Here is a 26,399-nt window from a genome sequence, read left to right on the forward strand (position 1 = left end):
TATATATATATATATATATATATATATATATATATATATATATATATATATATATATATATATATATAATGCTGCGCTACTATTGGCCATACTTGCATAAACCTGTGCTATAATCTAATATAATGCATACTATGAAGTGAATAAAATTGTATACCTATACAGCGTATAATATATAAAGTGCTCATGCTCAGTGAATCACACACGGTCCAAAGTGATCAAAACAATTCAACAAAGTCCATAAATTAAACAACGTCCTTGAAATAAATAAAGTGATCAAGTATATTCATGCAATGTGCACTCCTCCCCTATCAGGCGTTCCCTCACCTTAAGGGCTTACAAATTAAGCCTAAAGTAGTGAACAGCAGATGGTCAGGGTCCTACAGGTGTATCTTATTAATGTAATAGCTGCTGTATGCTGATAGTCCACACTAATTACCTCCTGCTTCTGATAATAGCCCAGCTTTATATGGATATCAGTGTCTCCTGGTTGCTTCCACCAAGCCTCCTCACATATGCCAGGAAAATAATAGAGGCATGACTAGTGTAGTCTGAATGTTCCCCTTATACTATTCCTTATCTATTAGAAACGAGACCACACCATAGGTTGGAGTAAACTGGCCACAACAGCCTTTATTAAACATAACTCAAAATTACTCCAATAACTTGTAAATATGAAAATATATAAATATATAAATATATATAAATATATAAATATAAATATAAATAACTTTATTAACATTAAACCACATTTTAATTAACATTAACTGCCCATTCTGGTGATCTCTGACGGTGACCACACTTAAACCAATACCCAATCACTGCGGTACACCTGACCAACTTCCCAAAGGCCTCCACCTGTGACCGGTCGGAGACAACTTCCGCCAGTGAACATAACCGTATTCCCTCCAACGTTCAGGAATACCCAGAGGGGCCGATCGTTAGATGAGCCCCCCACACCCTCAGATCCCTTCTGAGTACCTGTCTACCGTCAGAAACCACCAGAAAACACACCGCCAACAAGAAAAACTTTCAGCTGCCGTGACAACCGATGAACCTGAAAAAGAAGAAAAAGACCAGCAACAAAACACCACAAAACAAACACATAACAATAGGGCGGGAGGGTGGGAAAAACTGCCTCCTCTGTGTCACACTGGGCTCCGAATGATTCCTTAAAGCCACACCTCTCCCTTTTATGTGACCCCTCCCCTACACTGAACTTGTTTCCTGCAAACCTTTTCCTGAACTCCACCCATAAAGCTTAACCCTCTGTGTCCCTCATCCACACTGTCATGTCCAGCACTCCTTATATCATTGCATTCTTAATCCGTGCTTCTCTTGACTAGTGTAGTCTGAATGTTCCCCTTATACTATTCCTTATCTATTAGAAACGAGACCACACCATAGGTTGGAGTAAACTGGCCACAACAGCCTTTATTAAACATAACTCAAAATTACTCCAATAACTTGTAAATATGAAAATATATAAATATATAAATATATATAAATATATAAATATAAATATAAATAACTTTATTAACATTAAACCACATTTTAATTAACATTAACTGCCCATTCTGGTGATCTCTGACGGTGACCACACTTAAACCAATACCCAATCACTGCGGTACACCTGACCAACTTCCCAAAGGCCTCCACCTGTGACCGGTCGGAGACAACTTCCGCCAGTGAACATAACCGTATTCCCTCCAACGTTCAGGAATACCCAGAGGGGCCGATCGTTAGATGAGCCCCCCACACCCTCAGATCCCTTCTGAGTACCTGTCTACCGTCAGAAACCACCAGAAAACACACCGCCACAGCCCGAAAGGGTGACCCCCTCAACCTTGAGGGCCGCCCCACACCCGAAGAGCTTTCTGTATGCCCTCCTGTAAGCCAAAGGACCAGAGGTCAATCCCCACATCCGATAGATGAACGCCATCCCGCCTAAGATAAAGCCCTACATTCACCTCCAATTCCCTGTGTCTTACCACAATGCCCCCGTTCTGCACTACAAACCGCCCAACAACCTTATTAACCCTAATCCTAGTTTTCTCGAGGCTGGCTAAAGACCTGGCCCCCCGCCACACCGTTCTGGCCACAATGTCCGACCACACCAAAATGGTGCCCGGGAACAGGACTCGCATGCGCAACACATCAGCCTTGATATCCGCCAAAATGTCCTTCACTTTCCGAACTCCCAGGTCATTGCCCCCCGCATGAACAACCAGCACATCCGGGGGCCTATCCCTCAAAGCGAAGCGCTCCACCTCCCTCATGACACGCTCCCACCTCATGCCCGGGAAACCCAACCACATCACCCTAGCAACCTCCCTGGGGATACCCAATTGCCTGCCTGCTGGTAGAGAATCACCTCTCCTGGCCCCCCAGCAGACGTACGAATGCCCCAGGATCCAAACGAGGCGTTGAGAACCTCCATCTGGAATGAAAACAAGAGAAATAACACAACAACCAAAGGAATGTTACAAGCACAGTCCTCCCCCCCATAAATCCCACAGCAAACAACCCCCAGCCGCACCCTCCTTACCCCAGTAGCAACTGCGGCCGGACATAGGACCGGAACCTCCGGGACTCCCATCTACCAATCCGGCGCACCACCGCCTCCTCCAGCCCACATCGAGCCGCTTCCGTGGCCGCCCCAATCCGAAAAGAGTGGGACGCGTAGTCCCGCTCATCCAAACCCACCGCCCTCAGGCATTGCCGAAAGACCGACACAAATTGAAAACGGGATAGAAAAGAGCCCTCCTCGTGCACCAAAAAGGGGCCCGCCCCCACAGGCCGTACCGCCCGGAAAGCCCGTACCGCCGCCACCGGGCACACTACCGAGCCCGGCAGGGCGAGCAGCGTAATCGCCACTCCCCTGCCCCGTTGATCAGTCTTAGACCTACGCAACCGTATACTCACCCGATCCGCAACCACCTGCACATCCTGATCCAACAGACCCCCAGCCACCCGTTTTGAGCGACACACCAACTCCCCGATCCTAAAAGCCCCATAAAACGCCAACGAAAACGCTGCCGTAAACAGAACGGTCTCGTAAGCAGACGAGCAAACGTCCACCAGCCGAGAACAAATTGCCACCAAATTGTCAAATGACACCGGCCGGCGCGCATCCCTACCCTTCCAATCCCTCCTGTACCCTTTCAACGTTTGCCTCACCCAAAAATCCTTCGTCCCGTCCGGCTCCCCCCACAGTTTGAACAAAAAGGCCAACCCCGCCAGCTTCCGCTCAATAGACGCGGGAGACAGGCCCGTCTCAATGTTCCGGGCAACCCAGTACAATACCACCCAGCGCCGGTCGGAGCCCCGACCAGCCACTCCAACCTCCCGCAGGAACGCCCACCATTCCGCCCACACTCTAGAATAAGCGGACCATGTAGCCTCACTCAACGACCTTTTTAACCAACCTGCGGCGATTCCAAGGGAAGTTCCCACATCCACCCGGGGCATGGCGCCCCCGACTCCTCCGCTCCCGGCGCCAGCTGCCGGAACTTGTCCCACTGAAAACGAGAGAGCGAGTCAGCCAAAGAATTCTCCACCCCAGGTATGTGCACAGCATAAACGTAAACATTGAGCCGCAAACAGCGAAAGACCAGGTGTCGCAGCAGCCGGATGACCGGGGGGGAGGAAGCAGTCATCCGATTGAGGACCTGGACCACCCCCATGTTATCGCAATTGATGCGCAACTTCAAATTACGAAACTCCGCCCCCCACAGCTCCAATGCCACCACTATCGGGAACAATTCTAGCAAAACCAAATTGCCCAACAACCCCGCAACCTCCCATGAGCGTGGCCAAGGTTCCGCACTCCACCGACCCCGGAAAAATGCCCCATAACCCGTTGAGCCAGCCGCGTCAGTAACCAACTCCACATCGAAGTTGCTCACTGGCCCCGACATCCACATAGCCCGCCCATTATACGACTCCAAAAATTCATGCCAAGCCCGCAGGTCCTCCCGGTGTTCCCTTCGCAAACGCACAAAGTGGGTAGGGGCGGTTACCCCGGCAGTGGCCCCCCACAGCCGTCGGCAGAACACACGGCCCATAGGGATGATCCGGCAAGCGAAATTCAGCTTGCCCAACAGGGACTGCAGGGCCCGAAGCTGAACCTTCGGCCGGCCCTGCATGCCTGCCAACTCCGCCTGCAGATCCCGTAATTTATTCTCTGGCAAGCGACACTCCATTGCCATAGAATCAATCACGATTCCCAAAAAACTCAATTCCGTCACCGGGCCTTCCGTCTTATCCCCCGCCAACGGCACCCCGAACCTGCCCGCAATGTGCTGCAACGTGGACAGAAGAATCGCACACACATTGGAGGCAGGCGGGCCCACGCACAGAAAGTCATCCAAATAGTGGATGACCGACTCCAGGCCCGAAACATCTCTCACCACCCATTCCAAAAATGAACTAAAAGCTTCAAAATAGGCGCATGAAATGGAACAACCCATGGGCAGGCACAAGTCCACATAAAACTTGCCCCGCCAATGGCATCCCAACAGCCGGAAGCTGTCCGGGTGGACCGGCAGAAGGCGAAACGCCGATTCCACATCCGCCTTGGCCATGAGAGCCCCACGACCATACCGCCTGACCCACCGTACCGCCGCGTCAAAAGACGTGTAGGAAACCGTACACGCCTCCGGGTCAATGAAATCATTGACCGACCCCCCTTTCGGAAAAGACAGGTGATGAATCAAGCGAAACTTCCCCGGCTCCTTCTTAGGAACTACACCCAACGGGGAGACCACCAGGTCCCCCCACGGCTGCACTTCGAAAGGACCACCCATCCGGCCTAGCGCCACCTCTTTACCCAATTTGTCATCCACAACCCCCGGGTGATCTAAAGCCGATCGCAAATTCCTGGCCAACGGCGGCACCCCTCCCAAAGAACAGGGAATCCTAAAACCGTCCCGAAAACCCAGAATTAACCCACGCGCCGCCGCACCATCCGGATACCTATTTAGGAAAGGAAGCATCCTTCCCAGGTTCACCGGCGTCATCCCTCTTGTGACCGGCGGCACTGGCACGCTGACCTTTTTTGAAACAGCGAGACAGGGGGTGGGTGCCGCCGCACCCGGAGCACTCATGCTTGAAGCGGCACGCGCCTCCGAATTTACAAGCCCCTTCATTAAAGGGCCAGCACACCCCCCACTTCTTTCCGGCCGGCAGTCCCGAGGAAGACGCACTCCCGGCCCCCCCCTGAAGAAACGGAGTGGGCGCCCGCGGAGCAGACATAAGCCTCATCCAGAGGCTTATGTCCTTGTGATCCCACCGCAGGTCAGCCCGCACTGCCTTACGCTGACGAAACTGCTCATCATAGCGCAGCCAAGCCAGCCCTCCATACACTCGGTGAGCCTCCCCAATCGCGTCCAGGTAACAAAATAACGCCGAGCAATGCTCGGGGTTCTTTTCCCCTATCACGCTAGCCAATATAGCGAACGCCTGAAGCCAATTTGCAAATGTGCGCGGGATCAGCCGATACCTACGTTTCTCCTCGTCGTCCTTCTTGGAACTGTCCGGCTTAACCCTGTCCAAATTAAATTTCTCGAGGGGGAGCAAGGAGAAAATCTCCACATACTCACCCTTGCCGATCTTGTCCCGCACCTCCTGCTTCAAATGCGCCCCCAATGGGCCTTCGAAACAAACATAGACTTCGCACCGGGCAGCATCCGCGATCCTAACCAGGTCAGACCGCGCCCCCGGGTCCGCGGGCACCGGGGGGACCCCCGAGCCCACACCCCCCGCATCCGTGCTCCCCGACACCGCAGCAGGCGGTGCATCCCGCGCAGGAATGACCTCCGCCCCCCCGGCCCCCCCCACAGTACCCATCCAGGGGGCCACCTGAGGCGACCCGGAGCCCCCAGCAAACTTACCAACCAGGGCCTGCAGCCCCCCCAACAGCTCCTGCAACTGACCTGACGGCCCCCCCGGGGCCACAGGCCCCGCCCCCTGCGCTGAACCTGCCGCAACCCCCCCCCAATACGTCCCGGGATCCCGTGGGCACCGCACCCCCCTGCGCCACCCCCATCAGATCCCGCAAGGCATCCGCCAGCAATGTAGACTCCCGCAACTTACCCGGGCCCCCAGGGGCCTCGGCGACCGGTACCGGTCCGGGTGTAGAAAAGGACCCCTCCTCCTCCTGGGACAGCTCGCTCTCCGAACCGACCTCTCCAACGCGCACCGGGGACGCGGCAATCCCCCTGTGCTCCGCGCGGTCCATCCGGTCCCTGCGATCCGGGACTGCAGGCAATGTCCTCCTCCCCCCGCCGCCCCTGGCATGCCGGCGTCTAAAACCAGCCCTGCCAGGCACCTTGGCAGCCTTCTGCGACCCACCCTCCCCCCCCTCCGGCATGCGACCCCCCCGGAGCGCCCCCCTCCCCCCCACCGCGCGGATGCTGGCCCCAGACCCAGCCTGCCGCAGATCCCCCGCCACGTGCACCCCCCCCCCTTGGCCTGCCGACCCAGAGCCATCCACACTCCCCCCCACCTCCACCGGGCCCCGTGCGGTCCCGGCGCCATGTCCATGCGGCCGTGAAGCCCCGCCCCCCTCCGTTCGGCGGCGCAACGACCGCCCGGACCGGGGGGAGCCGATAACCTGCCGTTTTGCCGGGGGGACCGATCGGTCCACCCCCGGGCTCCGGGAGTCACGAGGCGGCCGAGGAGTAGGCCCAGGAGAAAAACGCGCCGGAGGCCGAGACCTCCGCGCGCGCAGTGGAACCTCACCTGTCCCGCCGCCGTCCACATCGCCGTCCGTCAGGTCACCCACACGTTCCCGCAGCCAGTCCGCACCGTGCACCTCCGCCGCCCGTCGCAGCCGCGCGAAGAGTCCCTCGAGGTCCGCCATAGCAGAGGAGCAGCGAAAAAACTGCCTCCTCTGTGTCACACTGGGCTCCGAATGATTCCTTAAAGCCACACCTCTCCCTTTTATGTGACCCCTCCCCTACACTGAACTTGTTTCCTGCAAACCTTTTCCTGAACTCCACCCATAAAGCTTAACCCTCTGTGTCCCTCATCCACACTGTCATGTCCAGCACTCCTTATATCATTGCATTCTTAATCCGTGCTTCTCTTTAAGGAAAATAATAGAGGCATGCAATAGTGTAATAACATCTAAAAAGTTTAATATTTAAAAACCTCAACTTACATTCAACTCACATTTATATATCAAAAACATTGCTTATAAAGTGCTGTATTGCTGTAGTAGTGAGGGGGGAATAGGGTCACCTGCATCCAGGATCTGCAGCCCCGGTTACACAGCGTTCGGTATGTCCTATGCCTCCTCTCCAGGCTACTTCCTACTTCCCACACATCAGACAATCAGGCTATTTGTAGAAAAAAAAAGAACATCAATTTTGTTTGTGAGCCGCGTCGCATGACCTCGCAATTGTCCGTTAAAGCGGCGCAGTGCCGAACCGCAAAAAGGGCTCTGGTGAGGAAAGGGGTAAATTCGTCCAGGGCTGAAGTGCTTCACTTCACTTCAAAGTGCAATTCCAGTGAAATGTATTTTTTTTTTTGATCCTAGCATTACTACTAATGAAATTCAAAAACAAGTATACAATTGACATAATCGATTTCTCAAAAATATACATTTCTTACTGTAATATTTTATGCCTCCATTTGTGGCCGATTCTATCGTGATTGTGGGCATGTGAAGCCCAATTGAGATCGCTTCCTGGAATAGCTTTGGAGAAGTGCCTGCTAGGTAACCAGCATGAACCTCTTGATCTCGCGCATGCACGATTTCACCTGCGGCCGTAGCGCCCATTGTTTCTAAAGTTGCCATAACAACGGGTGGCGAGGGAGGAAGGTCCTGCCCTGCCATGTTATGGCAACGTAGATAAGCACATCTCGGTGCTGTGATCCAGCCTAAATCACGTCATGTCCTGTTAGGAAATAACGTGATTTTTGATCGCACTACTGCCCACAGACTCCTGGGAAATGATGTGTCATCAGCACAGGCAAGGGTGACGTCACGGGGAGCGCCGCGGACCAGGAAGTGGCAGATTACGAGGAATACATAGCAACAGGGCGTTTCTGGTAAGTACCGGTATATAAAAAAAAGGGTTGAACTCCGCTTTTTTTTTCTTGGTGACATTTGCCATGGTACAAAATTTCCCCTTAGGGGTAGGACTTTAAAGGCATAGATTGCAAAACATACACTGTAGTAGAAAAATATAAAATAATTTTATTTAAACAATATATCAAAATTAATACGCAATATTCATACAAACATATAAAAAATATCTGTGTAAACAACCTTCGAGTGCATAATATCTCCAAAATAGCACAGAGAACATATGCACTCAATGTATGGACATATAACAAATAATTAGATGCATGTGTTATTTTCCTACGCGTTGCGGAGTATCTCGCTTCTTCTTCAGGGATGATCCGATATGCAATTTATTCTAAATGTAATAATCTAAAATACAAAGAAATACATATTTTCAACAACGACATAACTCAATCAGTGTCTATATCCATCCAATGGCAATAGATGGGGAAAAAATGATTATATATATAAACTCATATACTCACATGTCCAACAAACCACCAGAGCTGCGGAAAAATGGCCAAATGAACCAAAAAAGCACAGATAGTTGCAACAAGAGTTAAAGAAAAAAAGTTCCTGGTTGATGGGAGAAATGGGAGCAGAAAACACCTGATAAATACCCCAGGAGCAGCAATCTGCGAATATAGAAGAAGAAAGAAGCTATCACAGAATGCAGCTAACATTCGGTGTTTTAAACCCCCATTTTATTGCCAAAACATTTGCCAGGAAAAATCGAGAGGACAAATATGATCAGTCAGACAACAGTAAAAACAGCCATCTAAAAGGATAAAAAATTTTGACTCTCTGTGCATATTACATTTAGACAGAACTATGGTGGATGGATAACTCAGTAAGAATTTAGGATTCTTGTGCTTATTAAAAGTGAGAGTTTTGTTTTTTAGCACTATTTTTAGCGGACATTTTTAGCATTATTCTGCTGTAATAGTAGCTGTAAGTATCAGAATGATTGGCAGAACTTGTTGTCTCTCCGCGTACTGTGAAATATTCTGGAGAACCCATAGCAGATATTCAATTTGACAGGTTATGAGTTCTATTTGTGCGCTTGCAGGAGCTGCTAGAGCAAACGAGTTCAAGTATGAGTCGGGACCGATAATTGGAAACTCGACTACCAAGTACAGAGAAGATGGTGTAGTTCTACTATTCTACACCCCCCCCCCCCCCATTCACACCACATCTGGACTAAGCTGTAAGGTTTTGGGCCTCTGTTTATACCAATGGGTGAGCTGGAAACCTGAAGAAAGTGTTTGTTCACACTAGTGGTTGAGGGGGGTGGTAAAACCCCACCGTTCAGCCATGCTTTTACTGCACGCCAGCTACTCCCCCTTTAGCGGCAGAGGCAGCAGCCAGGGGTGCACGTATTCAGAATTCTTTGCTGTGTGCACATACTGTGTGTATATGCTACAGCAGGACTTGTAGCCCCTGTTGCTATAGCCAGATGTCACGCCCACCAAGCGTAACTCATTTAAGTGAATAGGGGCACACTGAAAGCACCCTGTGATGAACTGGTGTGGGGTTTAACCACTTCAGCTCGCTTTAAGGGAGCAAGCTGGGTAGGGTAGCTAAGGGTTCTGTTTTGAGTGTAGTTCAACTTCAACAATGTGACTTTCTATTCAGATCCCAAGCGTCAGTAGCCCTGGGAAGCTCTATAAGCCCTTGTACATACGGTCGGACGTTCCGACGGAAAATGTCCGATCGGACCGTGGTGTCGGATAATCCGACTGTGTGTGGGTTCCATCGGACTTTTTCCGTCGGAATGTCCGACCAACAAAGTTTGAGAGCTGGATATAAAGTTTTCCGACAGCATGATCCGATCGGACTTTGTCCGATCGTTTGTAGAGAATTCCGATCGGACAAAGTGCCACGCATGCTCAGATCAAATTACGAGACCAAAGCTATTGGCTACTAGCCGCAACATAATCCCGTCGCAATGAATGAACGTCATCACGTTCCGAACAATCGGATTTTCCAACAACTTTGTCCGACCGTGTGTATGCAACACCAGTTTCGGACAAAATCTGTCAGCAAAAATCCAACGGATTTTGTGGTCGGAATGTCCAACCGTGTGTACAAGGGCTTAGACCACCAACATGAACAACACTTAACTGAAATTGTTCTTTTTTTGTTTCTTCAGACACTTCTGAATGACCCCTTGTATATCGGATTAAAACACAAGCGAGTTCGTGGGAAGGCATATGACGACCTAATTGATGAATTCATGCAAGCTGTGACCAACAGGTAAGTCAGAAATTGACTTTATCGTTTTGATTTAAGAGGATAAAACATGAATTCATCAGTTCATGTATCTATCTAGCTGCTGTCTATCTGTTGCCAACCATATACAACGGCATTTGCTAAAGTAATAAAAGCAATTATGCTCAGGATAGTGTTTGGGAAGAACTTTACTGCTAAAACAACCCCTGATGATGACATTCTGGGGTTCTTTTTCATCAGATGGCCAGCTCTTGAGTTCATTTTTCTGGCCAGACCTGGACAAGTTTGAAATCTATGCAACTTGTCGATTTTTTTTCCTTACAGTGGAATGATTCAATTATTTGGCAATCTATTTAAATCTAAAATTTTAATTGCTTGCCAGCATCCTAAGCATCTACAAACTTCTTTTGTGAGGGCCTTAGAGGGCTTTATTGACCTTGGCATGATGACACCACACATGGCAACAGCGAACAGAACATCAAACCCTAGATATTTGAGGTTCTGTCTGCATATTCTCTAAGGAGGTTCCCATCATTGATACCTAATCAGGAACACTGGATTCCAATTTTGTGGATTTTAAGTGGTTTTAAGTGTAGGGGTGTACTTGCTGCATTTTCATTCATTTCGATCATGAGAATCAATATAAAGAGTCAATTTTATGTATCATTTGTGCAAGTATATCTCTTTTCTCTGTAGGTACTATTTATATTGAGATCTAATGTTTGCCTGTTAAAGTATGTTGAAAAAAAAATCAAGTTTCACAGAATGTACTTACTTTTTCACATGACTGTATGTGTATACAGTACCATGTATGCTTACAAGCCTTTTCTACTTATGTGTGCTTTAAATCTGTGTTCTTGGTAAGGCAGTGCAAGGGATGCTATTGGATCTGGTTTTGCTCAGCAGGCGATCCTGCTGAGCTGAGCGGAGCTGCTGGATGACGGGTCCGTATCTGCTACGCTTATGCAGAGCAGACACGGGCACAGCCCGCTTTACTGTATGGGCAGCTACAGTGCCTTGCGAAAGTATTTGGCCCCCTTGAACTTTTCAGCCTTTTGCCACATTTCAGGCTTCAAACATAAATATATAAAATTTTAATTTTTTGTGAAGAATCACCAAGTGGGACACAATTGTGAAGTGGAACGAAATCTATTGGATATTTTAAACTTTTTTAGCAAATAAAAAACTGAAAAGTGGTGCGTGCAAAATTATTCGGCCCCCTTTACTTTCAGTGCAGCAAACTCACGCCAGAAGTTCAGCGAGGATCTCTGAATGATCCAATGTTGTCCTAAATGACTGATGGTGATAAATAGAATCCACCTGTGTGTAATCAAGTCTCTGTATAAATGCAGCTGCTCTGTGATAGTCTCAGGGTTCTGTTGAAAGCGCAGAGAGCATCATGAAGACCAAGGAACACACCAGGCAGGTCCGTAATACTGTTGTGGAGAAGTTTAAAGCCGGATTTGGATACAAAAAGATTTCCCAAGCTTTAAACATCCCAAGGAGCACTGTGCAAGCGATCATTTTGAAATGGAAGGAGTATCAGACCACTGAAAATCTACCAAGACCTGGCCGTCCCTCTAAACTTTCAGCTCAGACAAGGAGAAGACTGATCAGAGATGCAGCCAAGAGGCCCATGATCACTCTGGATGAACTGCAGAGAACTACAGCTGAGGTGGGAGAGTCTGTCCATAGGACAACAATCAGTCGTACACTGCACAAATCTGGCCTTTATGGAAGAGTGGCAAGAAGAAAGCCATTTCTCAAAGATATCCATGAAAAGTCTTGTCTAAAGTTTGCCACAAGCCACCTGGGAGACACACCAAACATGTGGAAGAAGGTGCTCTGGTCAGATGAAACCAAAATCCAACTTTTTGCCCACAATGCAAAACTATATGTTTGGCGTAAAAGCAACACAGCTCATCACCCTCAACACACCATCCCCACTGTCATACATGGTGGTGGCAGCATCATGGTTTGGGCCTGCTTTTCTTCAGCAGGGACAGGGAAGATGGTTAAATTTGAGGGGAAGATGGATGCAGCCAAATACAGGACCATTCTAGATGAAAACCTGTTGGAGTCTGCAAAAGAGCTGAAACTGGGACGGAGATTTATCTTCCAACAAGACAATGATCCCAAACATACAGCAAAATCTACAAAGGAATGGTTCACAATTAAACGTATCCAGGTGTTAGAATGGCCAAGTCAAAGTCCAGACCTGAATCCAATCGAGAATCTGTGGAAAGAGCTGAAAACTGCTGTTCACAAACGCTCTCCATCCAACCTCACTGAGCTCGAGCTGTTTTGCAAGGAAGAATGGGCAAGAATTTCAGTCTCTCGATGTGCAAAACTGATAGAGACATACCCCAAGCAACTTGCAGCTGTAATCGCAGCAAAAGGTGGCTCTACAAAGTATTAACGCAAGGGGGCCGAATAATTTTGCACGCCCCACTTTTCATTTTTTTATTAGTTAAAAAAGTTTCAAAAATCCAATAGATTTCGTTCCACTTCACAATTGTGTCCCACTTGTTGGTGATTCTTCACAAAAAATAAAAAAATTATATCTTTATGTTTGAAGCCTGAAATGTGGCAAAAGGTTGAAAAGTTCAAGGGGGCCGAATACTTTCGCAAGGCACTGTATATGTAAATGGACTAGTTGGCCAGACAGAGGGGTATGGATCCCCCCATCCGTTTGTTTTAGCCGGACTGGATTTGATCAGAGGTAGACAGGTAAAAAGGGACACAAGTCACTTCCAACTGAGGAGAATGTAGGGTCCGATTGGGTCCGCCTAAAAAAAAAACAGACAGCCGGATCCGATCCAATGGCCCATGTGAAAGGGACCTTTCATTTCTTTAAATAAGCTTGCATTCACACCTAAACGGAGCATATTCCTGGTGATTTTGAAAAAGTTGTTTTGAGGCGCTTTACAATAATTTTTGCATGTGTAAAAAAGCAAGTTAGTTTGTTTCCTGGGCTGGGCAAAACGAGGAGAGGAGTTCTTCAGGTATAAAAACACATGAAGAAGACATTTGCAGGCATTCCAATTGAAGTCTAAGGCAGGGGTCTCCAAACTTTCTAAATAAAGGCCCAGTTTACTATCCTTCAGACTTTAGGGGGGCTAGACTGTGGCCAGTGGGAGTAGAGAATGCCCCAGCGTCAGTGGGAGTAAACAGTGCTCCATCGTTGGTTTTAGTGGGAGTGATAGTGCCCCATTGTTGGGATCTTTGGGAATAATAGTGCTCCATTGTTGATATCAATGGGAGGAATAGCACCCCATCATTGGTGTCAGTGGATAGAATAGTGCCCCACCACTGCTGTCAGTGTGAGGAATGGTGCCCCATTATTGGTGTCAGTTGTGGATGAAATCGTGCCCCAAGGGGCAGATAGAGGAAAGCAGAGGGGCCACATCTGGCCCCAGGGCCGCAGTTAGAGACCAAAAATGCCTGAATACACTTAAAAAGCAAAGCAAACTCATACTTTTTTAAAAATGTTTTTCTTTTTTTGAGCATAGGGACAAAAAGGACGTGGGTTCTGCATGCTGAGCATAATCATAGGGAAATGAGCAGAAAAACACTCATGTGCAGAGGGACTAAGAACAAAACTACTTTTTTGCCATTGTTCATCCCATTTTGCCGCATCATTCTAACGAGTCATGGCTACACAACTGAACTAAAGCACACATTTTTGTACACATACCTAGTAGTTACAGACTTTTGAACTGTTTGTAGTCCACAGAACTGCAGAGTATGTGTGCAGGAATGTATTTCATGGATTTTCCATGTTCTTGGGGTCAGCTGTGGTTGGTTTAGCACACCTTGGTTACTCATATTTCTGTGACCTTTTCTGGCTTCATACACTGCCATCATATAACGGCTGGTATTTTCCGCTCTGGACGGAGGTGAACCCTGAACGTGACGACTGCAAGAAATAGGAGCAGAAATGTAAAGCTGGGCTATAAAGAAGAAATCTATATAGTTCAGTGTGGGACTTCCCTTCTCAGTGAGAAACCACCAGTATTTGTTCTTTATCCCTGTTCTCCATCAAGAGAGCCAAATGGGAAACACATGATACACATCAGGGAGATCTGCTGAATCACCACCTTGGTAGGACCATGACATGTGCTTCATTATTTCATTAGAAAGAGTTACGTCTTCAGCCATTGACATTCTCCTGAGAGAGAGATTAATCAGTTTAGTCCAACCGGCTTCCCAAGTCCCCGCCCAAGAATTCTAAAGCCTGTACATTTAGAATAACTCATGCAAGTCATTAAGCGATGATAGAATCATGAGGACTGCTTGGCTTTACTTGAAATGCTCAACTTAACAAGAAGTAATGATAACCTGCAGCTGCTGCATTATGTTGTTATAGTAACCCTAAACAATATTTAACATCAGAAAGCCAAACAGAACCTTTCCTTGATGTAAAGTTGGCTCGCCAAAATGCAAATAATTGTACAATGTATCTACAGTACATCAATCACAATCTATATATATTTAGAGAGAGAGAGAGAGGAATGTTTCTTTAATTTTTAAGTCATTTTCTGGCAAATAAATTAGGCCTTGTTCAAACTGATGTACTGCAGCAACACACCTGTGCAAGCATGGGCGTATGCAGAACTTTTTTTGGAGGGGGGAGGGCATCATTTTAAGGTCACCCATGCTGTGTCCCTTTTTGACTGTCATTATCATGGTCAGAGACTGCAGACATAGTACAGATACACTCAGATACATTGCACCCAGATACATTACACCCCACATATACAGAGTTTACACCCAGATACATTACACACACAATCATTAGTATGGAGAACTCCCCTACAATCAATTTTTATATTGCAAGCTTCAGATGACATTAGAGAGAATTAAATGGATTACTAACCCAAGAAAGGGTAGATCGAAGGCTCCAACAACAGCTACACATGCCAAGTAGCTCAGATGAGGCTCTTGTGAGCCCATGGCACGACCCTGATCTCTGTAAAGAGCCACATCCACGGCTCTTTAACCATGTGATTGGCTGTGTCCAATCACAGCCGGTCACGTGTAATCACGGAGATGCCGTGTGAGGAGAGGAGAGCTAATCAGCGGCATCTCCTCACAGGGGACAGCTAGGTATGTAATCAGGGCACTGATCATCAGTGCCCTGACTACAATTGAGTGCCTACCACTGCTAGCAATCAGTGCCCACCAGTGGCAGCAATCAATGCCCACAAGTGCCACCAATCAGTGCCCATTTATTCCATAAAGATATCCCATCATTTGTGGAAGCAATAACTTTTGTGCAAGCCAATCAGTATATGCTTTTTTGGGATTTTTTTTACCAAAAATATGCAGCAGAATACATATTGGCCTAAATTGATGAAGAAATTTAGATTTATTTTAAATTTTTTTTGGATGTGTTTTATAACGTAAAGTAAAAAATATATATATTTTTTAAATTGTCGCTCTTTTTTTGTTTATAGCGCAAAAAATAAAAAAAACGCAGTTGATCAAATACCACCAAAAGAAAGCTCTATTTGTGGGAAAAAAAAAGACATACATTTTATTTGACCAATTTTCCGCTATTGATGCCTGCCCCACATTTGGCTGCTGCTCCATTGTGACTGGAGGAGGGGTAGATGGACCTCTCCAACCACAGAAAGCCTCTGTAAAAAAGAACAGATGGCTTTTTTTTAAAGAAGAGGTACAATGGGTGACCTGCTATGATCAGTATACTACAGTCAGAACCACAACTCTCAGTGCTGGAAGTTCAGTACTTAAGGGGCTGAAAGTAATAGTTTTACCAAATTGAGCAGCAGCTAAATGTGGGACAGGCATCAATAGAGATAATTGATTTTTGCACAGCAAATGGCCCATGTTTCTTTTCTTTCTTTCTTTTTTTTTTTTGTTTTCTAAAGTTCAGATGTAAAGTTGCTGCTTCCCTGAACTTCTGGTCTTCACAGGAAAGTGTTAACAATGGACAGTGCAGGAGGGAGGAGAAGCGGAGAGTGTCTTGCCATCCCAGGTTATGGGGCTGTGTTTTTCGATTGATGCAGACAGTGTAGGGTAGAGCTGCACGATTAATCGTTTAAGAATCAAGATCACAATTCTACCCCCCTTGCAATCAATTCAGTACAAAGAGTTTTCTGCTCACTGCTGACACCTGTCAAAAAAAAAACAGGCAGCCTGCCAAGTTTATCACAACATCGATTAGGTGGAGATGAAGGGAAAAATTGTAACATTTGGTTCTTTTAGATCAAAGGAATGAACTTCGGTCTGTAAATGAGGTCAGTTTAACCACCCAAAGACTAAGCCTGTTCTGGACACTTGTTGCTTACAAGTTAAAGGAGGAGTCCAGCCTGGGCTCGTAAGGCTGTACTTCTATGGGTCACAGGAGAGCAATTCAATTCGTTTTGCCCTCCTGTGATTCGTTTTCAGCAGAGAGTGGACTGAAGTCCTCTCTCTGTGGACTTCACAGGAATCAGTCCAGGCACCACGTCATCGCGATAATAAAGCCAGGATCCGCCAGGTGCCTGGACTGATACCCATCTCAGCGAGCCGCTGAGAGCATGAGATGTCTGCTCCCTGCCCCTCCACAGCTCAGCGCTCCAGTGATCAAGGAGGAGCAGAGAGGAGAGATGCTGATTGACAGTCAGCAGCTCTCTGCTTGGGGAGCCGAGAGAATGGAGCGGTTGGATGCTGCATCCACCTAGGTATGTATTAATGGGCAAAAAACAAAAAAACAAAACCATACTTCTCTTTTAAAATCAGTATTTTTTGCTAGAAAATTACTTAGAACCCCCAAACATTATATTTATATATATATATATATATATATATATATATATATATATATATATATATATATATATATATATTAGCAGAGACCCTAGAGAATAAAATCGCGGTTGTGTCACACTGTATTTGCGCAGCAGTCTTTCAAATGGAATTTTTTTGACAAAAAATACACTTTAATTAATAAAAAGAAACAGTAGTTAGCCCATTTTTTTTTGTATAATGTGAAAGATGTTACTCCTCGAGAATCGTGATCTTTATTCTAAGCAAAAAAAATTGTGATTCTTGTTTTGGCCAGAATCGTGCAGCTCTACTGTAGGGAGACACAACTCTAGTCCATGTATGCAAGGGTGAGTCCATGGGATGCTGCAAGAGAAAGGAGCCATTCTGTAACAGGAAACCCAGGAAGGTGGTCATGACACCACCTTAAACTGGAACATAAGCATTGTTCAATAGATAAAGAAGCTGCATATTCAGTCAGTAATTACATCTACTGCTGGATGTGCTTAAAAACAAAGAAATATGCTTGATACAAAATCATCCGTGTACTAACAAGCTACTAAGAAGCTCGTTTTATACAAAATCATAACTCCCAACATTCTGAGATGGGAATGACGGACACCTATTAGCCAAAGTATGTAGGCATAGGACATTCCACCTGCCACGCCCCCTTAACCGCTTCAGCCACGGAAGATTTGGCTGCTGAATGACCGGCCCATTTTTTGCGATTCGGCACTGCGTCGATTTAACCACTTCCCGACCAGCGCACGACGATGTATGTCGACAGAATGGCACGGGCAGGCATATTGGCGTACATGTACGTCCAATCTTCAATGCCGCCCTGCCATCGGGAGCGCGCCGGTCGGGACCCCCGTGAGTCCGGTCGCGGGACCCGCGGACTCGATCGCCGCGGGCATCCCCGCGATCGTCTCACGGGACGGCTGAATGGAGGAAATGCCATGTAAACAGCATTTCTCCATTCTGCCTAGCAACTAGTGACGCTGATCTCTGCTCCATGTGATTGGAGCAGAGATCAGTGTTCACTAAATCAAAGCCCAACCCCCCCACAGTTAGTAACACACCCCTAGGAACACCTAACCCCTACACTGCCACCCACTGGTTAACCCCTTCACTGCCAGTGTCATTTACACAGGAATCACTGCATTTATATAGCAGTGATTACTGTATAAATGACAATGGTCCCAAAAATGTGTCAAAAATGTCCGATGGGTCCCCTACAATGTCGCAGTCACAATAAAAATCGCTGATCGCCGTCATTACTAGTAAAAAAAAAAAAAAAATTATTAATAAAAATGCTATAAAACTATCCCTATTTTGTAAACGCTATAACTTTTGCGCAAACCAATCAATAATCGCTTATTGCGATTTTTTTTACCAAAAATATGTAGAAGAATACGTATCAGCCTAAACTGAGGGAAAAAAAATTTTTATATATTTTTGGGGGATATTTATTATAACAAAAAGTAAAAAATAATGTGTTTTTTTCAAAATTGTCGCTCTATTTTTGTTTATAGCACAAAAAATAAAAACCGCAGGGGTGATCAAATACCACCAAAAGAAAGCTCTATTTGTGGGAAAAAAAGGACGTCAATTTTGTTTGGGAGCCACGTCGCACGACCGCGCAATTGTCAGTTAAAGCAACGCAGTGCCGAATCGCAAAAAGTGGTCTGGTCTTTGACCAGCAAAATGGTCCGGTCTGAAAGTGGTTAACTGAGACGTGTGCAGTCATGCGGCTGTGCACCCAAACAATATTGACGTCCTTTTTTCCCCACAAATAGAGCTTTCTTTTGGTGGGTATTTGATCACCTCTGCAGTGTTTTTTTGTTTTGTTTTTTTGCACTACAAACAAAAAGAGAGTGATCATTTTGAAGAAAAAAAACACTATTTTGTACTTTTTGCTATAATAAATATCATAGGGCTGTTACTTATTAAAATTTTCGTGTTCGATTAATCGTTTTTTTTTTTAAATCGATGAATCGACTAATTTCAGTTAATTATAACGCACATACAGATCCAACTACTTTTAGATGATCTCCTTGCATTGCAACTCTGTATTAGTGGTAAATGTGGTATACACTATATACAATCCCCCGACACTAGTTAGTTTCCACAATCCATGACTTAACTTCCCAGTTCACACAAATACGTTTTAAATTCAAACTGTAGCACTGACGTAAGTAATTTTTTAATCGATAAATTGAGGAATTAATCTTAAATTTCCACAGCCCTAAAATATCCCCCTTTTTTTTTTCTTAGTTTAGGCCGATATGTATTCTTCTACATATTTTTGGTAATAAAAAATCGCAATAAACACATATTGATTGGTTTGCGCAAAAGTTATAGCGCCTACAAAACAGGGGATAGATTTATAGCATTTTTATTATTTATTTTTTTTGTACTAGTAATGGCGGCGATCTGCAATTTTTGTCAGGACTGCGACATTATGGCGGGCACATCGGATACTTTTGACACATTATTAGGACCATTGACATACACGATCAGTGCTATAAAAATGCACTGATTACTGTAAAAATGTCACTGATGGGGAAGGAGTTAACACTAGAGGGCGATGAAGGGATCAAATGTGTTCCCTAGTGTGTGTTCTAACTGAAGGGGGAGAGGGGACTGTCTAGGGGAGATGACAGATCGCTGTTTATACTTTGTATGAACAAACAATCAGTCTCTTCTCCCCTCAGCGAACCAGAAACTGTGTGTTTGCACCCACAGATCCCAGTTCTCGGTGTGTCACCAGCGATCGCAGCAGCCCGGCGATGTTCGGGGCTGCCGGGCACTCGCATGGGCTCTGGGGGGTGAGCAGCAGGCACACGTGCCCCTAGTGGCCACAGGGCGAAGCGACATTGCATAACGTTGTTTCACCCAGCCGTCCCATTCTGTAAAACTGCGGCGGCTGGTCGGCAAGTGGTTAAAGGAGAATTGCACAAAAAAAAAAAAAAATGATTGGTTAAACCCACAAGTGCTTTTTTTACCACTACCATTTCTTTATAATGGCCTTTGGAATTTAGAAATATAGCAATTTAGAAACTGGATGAAAAGTTTAGCGCTATAAAACACTTTTTAATAGATAATTAGTGCATTTTATTTACAACTAATAACAAATAAGGACAAATAAGGAGGAAAGAGGGACAGAGGGACTTTGTTCCAAATCTGGACAGTCCCTCGAAATCCGGGACAGTTGGGAGCTATGCAAAAGGATAGGATTATCTTCTTCATCATCATTTTGTTGTTTTTCAGTGCTTCACAGTCGGTGACATGGAATGAGGAAATTCTTTTCTGCAGTAATGAGTTTTTTTTTTTTTAAGGTCCCACATCACTTGTCTATGGGGGCTTGTTCAAGACCAAATGTTGTTTCTCTTAAGTATGATTAATTAGCAAGCCGTCATCACAACAGCTGAAAGGCATTGGTTCATTTTTTGCGGTGCGCAGATTTTTCTGTTTGTTCCAATTTTCTGGATTGATGATCCTCTTTTGGATTTGTATGAACTCGTGGCTCTGTGTCTCAGTGATCGTTTCTCACTCAATCGTTAGAAACAGTTCATATCCAGATGAGAGCTATTGCAATAGAATTCCATCATTGTTTTCAGAATTTTCCCTTGGAGATCTTTTCGAAATTCTATTATACAGGAAGCTTGCATCCTCCGCTTTTGTGATGTTTTTACGAAGACACGCTTAAAGAGGACCTGTATTATAAAAGCTGTGCACAAAAAAGACAAGCAGAGAGCAAAGGAGTATTTACTGTATTTTCTGTATGCTCCCTGTTGATCCTTTCCCCATTACTGGTCTATCATGCCTTAAAGTGATTGTTGTAAAGGTTACTTTTTTTTTTTTTAAATAGCAAACATGTTATACTTCCTCTGTGCAAGGGTTTTGCATAGAGCGGCCTTTAGCCTCCTCTTCTGGGTTTCCCGCTGCGGCGCACCCGGCTCCTCCTCCGCATTGAGTGCCCCCACTGAGAGCCGCATTCCATGGGTGGCACTCATGCGGGCACGCTCCCAAGTCCTGCTGCGTCCATTGACGTCCCGCCCTACCCTGCTCCCGTGTCACTGGTTTTGATTGACAGCAGTGAGAACCAATGGAAAGATCAGGTTCAAGTAAGTAAAAGGAGGGCTCTGGGGTTGAGCTGCACCACAGGTTTTTCACCTTAATGCAAGTAATGCAATAACCTCTTTGCGCCGACCGTAAGCAAATTTGCGTTGATGGCTTAAAGGGGTTATATTGGGGTAAGTACCGCTTTTTAGAGCCAGCGGTCAGCTTTCTTTTAGTAATAACACCGATGCAGCTAAAGCCACTCAGCTGTTATCCTAAGACCCCTTTCAAAAATAGCACCTGAAAAAAGCGGCTCCTTTCACTCCAGTGTGAAAGCCGCAGGGCACTGAAGCGGTGTGCTAGCAGGACAGTAAAAAAAAGTCCTGCTACAGCAGCATCTTTGGAGCAGTGAAGGAGCGGCGGAAATCAGTGGGGAAGCACGGCTATACTGCCGACAAAGCGATGCCTGCAGCAGGCACTTTTAACCCTTTTTCTGCCGCCAGTGGGGGTTAAAACCGGCTCGCTAGCGGCTGAATACCGCCGCTAAAACGACGGTAAATCAGCACTAAAAATAGTGCCACTTTACCGCCAACACCGGGCGGTAAAGGGGCCTTAAGGAGCCGCTGCTCTACCCATCCCACCAGGAGACCCGAGCACCAACCGGCGTGGACGCGGCCTTGGCTGAGATCCAAACTAAGCCGGACTCGGCTTTGATCGGGTCTCAGATGTAGAATTCCAGAAGCGACGTCACTTCCGGTATTGTTCGGCTGCTAATGGCGCCCATTTAAAAAAAAATTGCAGTATTCACAATCAACGATTTTGGCAATTTGAATACTTTTAAGTGCAAAGGAGGGATTGGGGATCTTTTAGACCCGAGATCCCTCCATAAAGAGTATCTGTCACCACCTATTACTGTCACAAGGGATGTTTACATTCCTTGTTGTGACAGCAATAAAAGTGATCAGATTATTTAATTTTTTTAAAGGGACAATAAAATAAATGAAAAAAAATTAAAAAATTAAAGCGACCCCGTCCCTGCGTGCTCGCGTAGCAAAGAAAACTCGTACAAAAGTCGCACCCGCAAATGTAAACGGTGTTCAAATTAGACATGTGAGGTATCGGCGAGATTGTGAGAGTAAGTACAATAATTCTAGCACTAACCTCCTCTGTAACTCTAACCTGGTGACCGAATTTTTGAATGCGTCGACTATGGCAATTTTTAGGTACCGTCATTTTGTACACAATTTCAAAGCATGACATGTTCGGTATCCATTTACCGAACATCCTCTTTCACATTATACAAAAAAATCGGGCTAACTTTACTGTTTAGTTTTTTTTTTTTAATTCATGAAAGTGTATTTTTATTTTTTGTAATTTTTTTTTTACCAAAAAAATTGCATTTGTAAAGCCCCATACACACTATATAAGATTTACTGCTGATTTTTGTCTTCAGATTTACCAAAACCATGTAGTGCAAGGGCCTGTCTGATTGCTTACAAATTGAAACTCCTAAGGTTTGACCTCATATTATAGGGTTTTGCTAAATCTGAAGACAAAAATCAACATGAAAATCTGATTATTTTTTTTATTCCCTTTACAACCCCTTTAATTGAACAAGCTGAAGGTAGAAGCTGATTGGCTACCATACACCGGTGCTCCAGATTTTGAACTCTCCAGTTTTAGTAAATCAGTCTCTTGCCTGTAATCCTAGTATTAACCCTACTTGATCTGGGGAAATAAAGCAAGCTATGCCAGTGTTCAAATGGGTAGCAAGAACTTTAGCCAATAATTTGACATCAGTATTAATTAGCCAGATGGGACTAAAGTTGTACCAGTTTGTGTAGTCTATAGATGGCTTAAAAAGCATACTAATGGCTGCCTTAAGAGCCTCAGGGTGGAGACCAGCATTGTTGAGGAGGGCCCTGATTGTGTTTTTTAATGAGATTGTAAAGTAATGTCCTCGAAAGAGCCTTCTGTAAATATATTACTAGTCCAACCACTCTTTTGGAATATGCCTGTAAGCTTTGTCCTTGAAGTTTTCAAGGTCAGCTCATCCTACCTCTGCACTGCATATTTTTAAATTTACTGCATCTGTTTTATGTTTAACTTTTTATCTTTTTATCACATACGTGTTCCAGTACACTGCTAGTCCTTTAGGCAGTACACATTGTGTTTTTTACAGAAGCTTTATATCCTGGAAGTGAAAAAAAAAAAAAGGAATAACATGGTTTAACTTGTAAGGCTTTAGCTGAAATGGTATTTTTGGTACTTTTCTGGGACTCTGCATTTTCTCTAAGCATGGGGCGGACAACTAAAGCTGGAAGATGGTCTGATAATTGCGTGTGAAGGTTCTACAAGTATCATCTCCAATTATCAGCCTGTTTCTGAACTGCAAGAGGGCGATAAGCGTCCTAACCTGTTGGTGATATCCAACATTGTGCAGATAAATTTTCCAATCCCTCATTCTTCTGTATAGAGGACTGAGGCCGCGTACACACGCGGGGACTGTTCGCTCAACTTTGTCCGTCAAACAGTTTCAGCGGACAGTCCGCTCCAAATTAGCATGGACGGACTTGGCCACACACGACGAACGAACAGTCCGCTGAAACCGTGCGCGATGACGTGAACGGCACGTACGACAGGACTAGAAAACGACGTCCTATACACTGCAATGCAAACTTCGGCGTGTAAATCCTTTCTGAGCATGCGCGGAACTTAGTTTGACGAACAAGCCTACACACGAGGGGACTGTTCGCTGAAACAAAGTTTCAGCGGACAGTTTTTCGGAATTTCCGAAAAACTTTGTTCAGCAGACTGTCCGCTGAAACTGTCCACTGAAAGCCCACACACGAGCGGACTGTCCGCCGAAACACTGTTCCGCGGACAAAGTTGAGCGAACAGTCCCCGCGTGTGTACGCGGCCTGAAGGATCCAATGTTCTCTGAGCTCAAGTGGCTTGTATGGTGACAAGCAGAAGTCTCCCTTTATCTATTGTTCCCAGAAAGATATTTGTTTGCCTTTGTCCAGCCTACTAGTGTTACTTTTCCCATCTATCCTTATTCTGCCTCTGAAGCTGGGTCTACACACACTGGTTGAATGGAAAAAAAGCAGACGGGTCCCCGTATCAGCACAAGCAATGTTGATGAAGGAATCTCTCCCACTATGCTATTGTTTTCTGACTGGGGGGGGGTGGTTCCTGCTGAACCAGACACTTTTCGGCCTGTGTGCCGCCTTTATTCTGTATAGCAAAGTGGGGTTGGTTGAACACGATCTTGTAGATCAGATGTGGTGTTTTTGTAATTAATTTTAGACCTAGTCTCCTGGTCTCTCCCCACCTTTATCTAATTTGATAATATCATAAAGTAATTAAACATTTGCATATTCCCGTAACTAGTTTAATAAACTCACCTTCCCTTCATTCCCTTATGGTTTATATACCAACGTGAACAAAAATAAATATCTGAGTCTTCTACATATGGTGAGTGTGTGTCCCACCTCTCATCCTTTGAAGTACCTATTGTGACCATTTCCCAGGTACCATCACTGTCACTGGGTCCAGGAAAAGAGAACCTTGCCCTGTGTAAGCTTCAACCTAAGCAACTTGGGTCCTCTACAGCAGTGGTTCTCAACCTCAGTCCTCAATTGCCCCCAACAGATCATGTTTTCTGGATTTCCTTCACCTTGCACAGCTACTTTAAATTAATGTCAATGGCTTTGAGATATAAACAGTGCAGCTGTTACCATACATCAAATTGACACCATGATGTGAACAAATGAATCCTGAAATGTGTATTTCAAAATAGAAAAATATATATACAGTAGGTTGAGAAAAGAATCGCCCCCTTTAAAATAATATAATTTTGTTGCTTTGCAGCCTGAAATGAAGACAGGGACGGTTTTTGGTTTTTATACAGCTGTATTTACTCAGTGCAACTTATAACATCCAAGTTAAAATTATAACACCAACATGTTGGAGAACAATAAAACAATTCAAAAAACAGAATCACTGAGTTAGAAAAAGGATCAGCCCCTTGCAGGGGTCAAGTCCTGGGGGAAAAAAAAGTATATTGCCTTTACATCAGGGTCCACAGAGTTCCCCCTTGCAGTGTAAGGGGGAATCCTGCAGACTCTGATGTAAAGGGGAATGCAGGGAACTCTGCCCCCTAGTGTTCTCTGTATCCTTCACCCCCCCCCCATGTCCTCTGTCCCCTTCACTCCCTCCCCCAGTAATGTCCTCTGTCCCCTTCGCACCCCCCCAGTAATGTCCTCTGTCCCCTTCATTCCCCCCCAGTAATGTCCTCTGTCCCCTTCACTCCCTCCCCCCCAGTAATGTCCTCTGTCCCCCCCCCAGTAATGTCCTCTGTCCCCTTCACCCCCCCAGTAATGTCCTCTGTCCCCTTCACTCCCCCTCCAGTAATGTCCTCTGCCCCTTTCACTCCCTCCCCCCAGTAATGTCCTCTGCCCCTTTCACTCCCTCCCCCCAGTATTGTCCTCTGTCCCCTTCACTCACCCCCAGTAATGTCTTCAGTCCCCCCCCCCAGTAATGTCCTCTGTCCCCTTCACTCCCCCTCCAGTAATGTCCTCTGCCCCCTTCACCACCCCCCCCCCCCCAGTAATTTCCAGTTCCTGGAAGTGTGGGGGCTGGTGAGATCTGGTGAGATCTCAACTGACCTGTCAGCGGTGGCCCCGTAGAGCGGAGGCTGGGTTGTATCGGTAGTAGTGGAGATGTGTGCGGGAGTGCTGTGAAGGAGGAGGAATTGGGAATGAGAGTGGAATGTGGCACACCTGTGACTTCACACACCAGGCATGCCGATTCTATGAGGTTTGCCATTACACCGGGATACTCACAGCCGGTGTTTGGGACTCAGGAGTTGTAGTTTCCTCCTGCGCTACTCAGTTCTTTCCAGTCTCCACCCACCTCCACCAGGAGCTTGAGCATGGTCCGGACTACAACTCCTGGAATGCAGTGCAGCAAACTGCCCTCCCAGCTCAGCCCGCCCCTGTTCAAAGGCCAGTCCTGCTAAAGGGAACTGTGTTCCTACTATGGAAAAAGTACAGGAACGCCATTCCCATGCGTTCCTGCAGGACTCAAGCCCTGCCCCCTTGTCAGTATTTTGTTGAACCACCTTTTTGATTTAATTACAGCCTTTAATCTGTTGTGATTTGTCTCTACTAACTTTGCACATCTAGACTTTGCAATATTTGCCCACTCTTCTTTAAAGAACTGCTCAAGTTCAGTTAAATTTGATGGTGACCATTTG

The 26,399-nt window shown here is 45.9% G+C and overlaps 2 protein-coding genes across 2 annotated transcripts in view; one reads left to right on the forward strand and one right to left on the reverse strand.

Moving 5' to 3' along the window:
* Positions 1 to 26,399, forward strand: part of ME3 (malic enzyme 3) — a 200,940-nt gene that overhangs the window by 89,730 nt on the left and 84,811 nt on the right. The window contains exon 5 of the mRNA XM_077484919.1: positions 10,224 to 10,327. Within this exon, the coding sequence (XP_077341045.1) occupies positions 10,224 to 10,327 (104 nt within the window). The remainder of the gene's footprint in view (positions 1 to 10,223; positions 10,328 to 26,399) is intronic.
* On the reverse strand, positions 585 to 6,269 carry LOC143986541 (integrase/recombinase xerD homolog). Its single transcript, XM_077484918.1, has 2 exons — positions 6,094 to 6,269; positions 585 to 3,518 (listed from the first exon to the last, which is right to left on the reverse strand). The coding sequence occupies exons 1-2, from the start codon at positions 6,236 to 6,238 to the stop codon at positions 2,542 to 2,544; spliced, it is 1,122 nt and encodes a 373-aa protein (XP_077341044.1). The 5' UTR covers positions 6,239 to 6,269; the 3' UTR covers positions 585 to 2,541.

This window comes from Lithobates pipiens, unplaced genomic scaffold (assembly GCF_037356315.1).
Source record: "Lithobates pipiens isolate NorthernLeopardFrog02 unplaced genomic scaffold, aLitPip1_a1.2 Scaffold_169, whole genome shotgun sequence".
Lineage (NCBI taxonomy): Eukaryota > Metazoa > Chordata > Amphibia > Anura > Ranidae > Lithobates > Lithobates pipiens.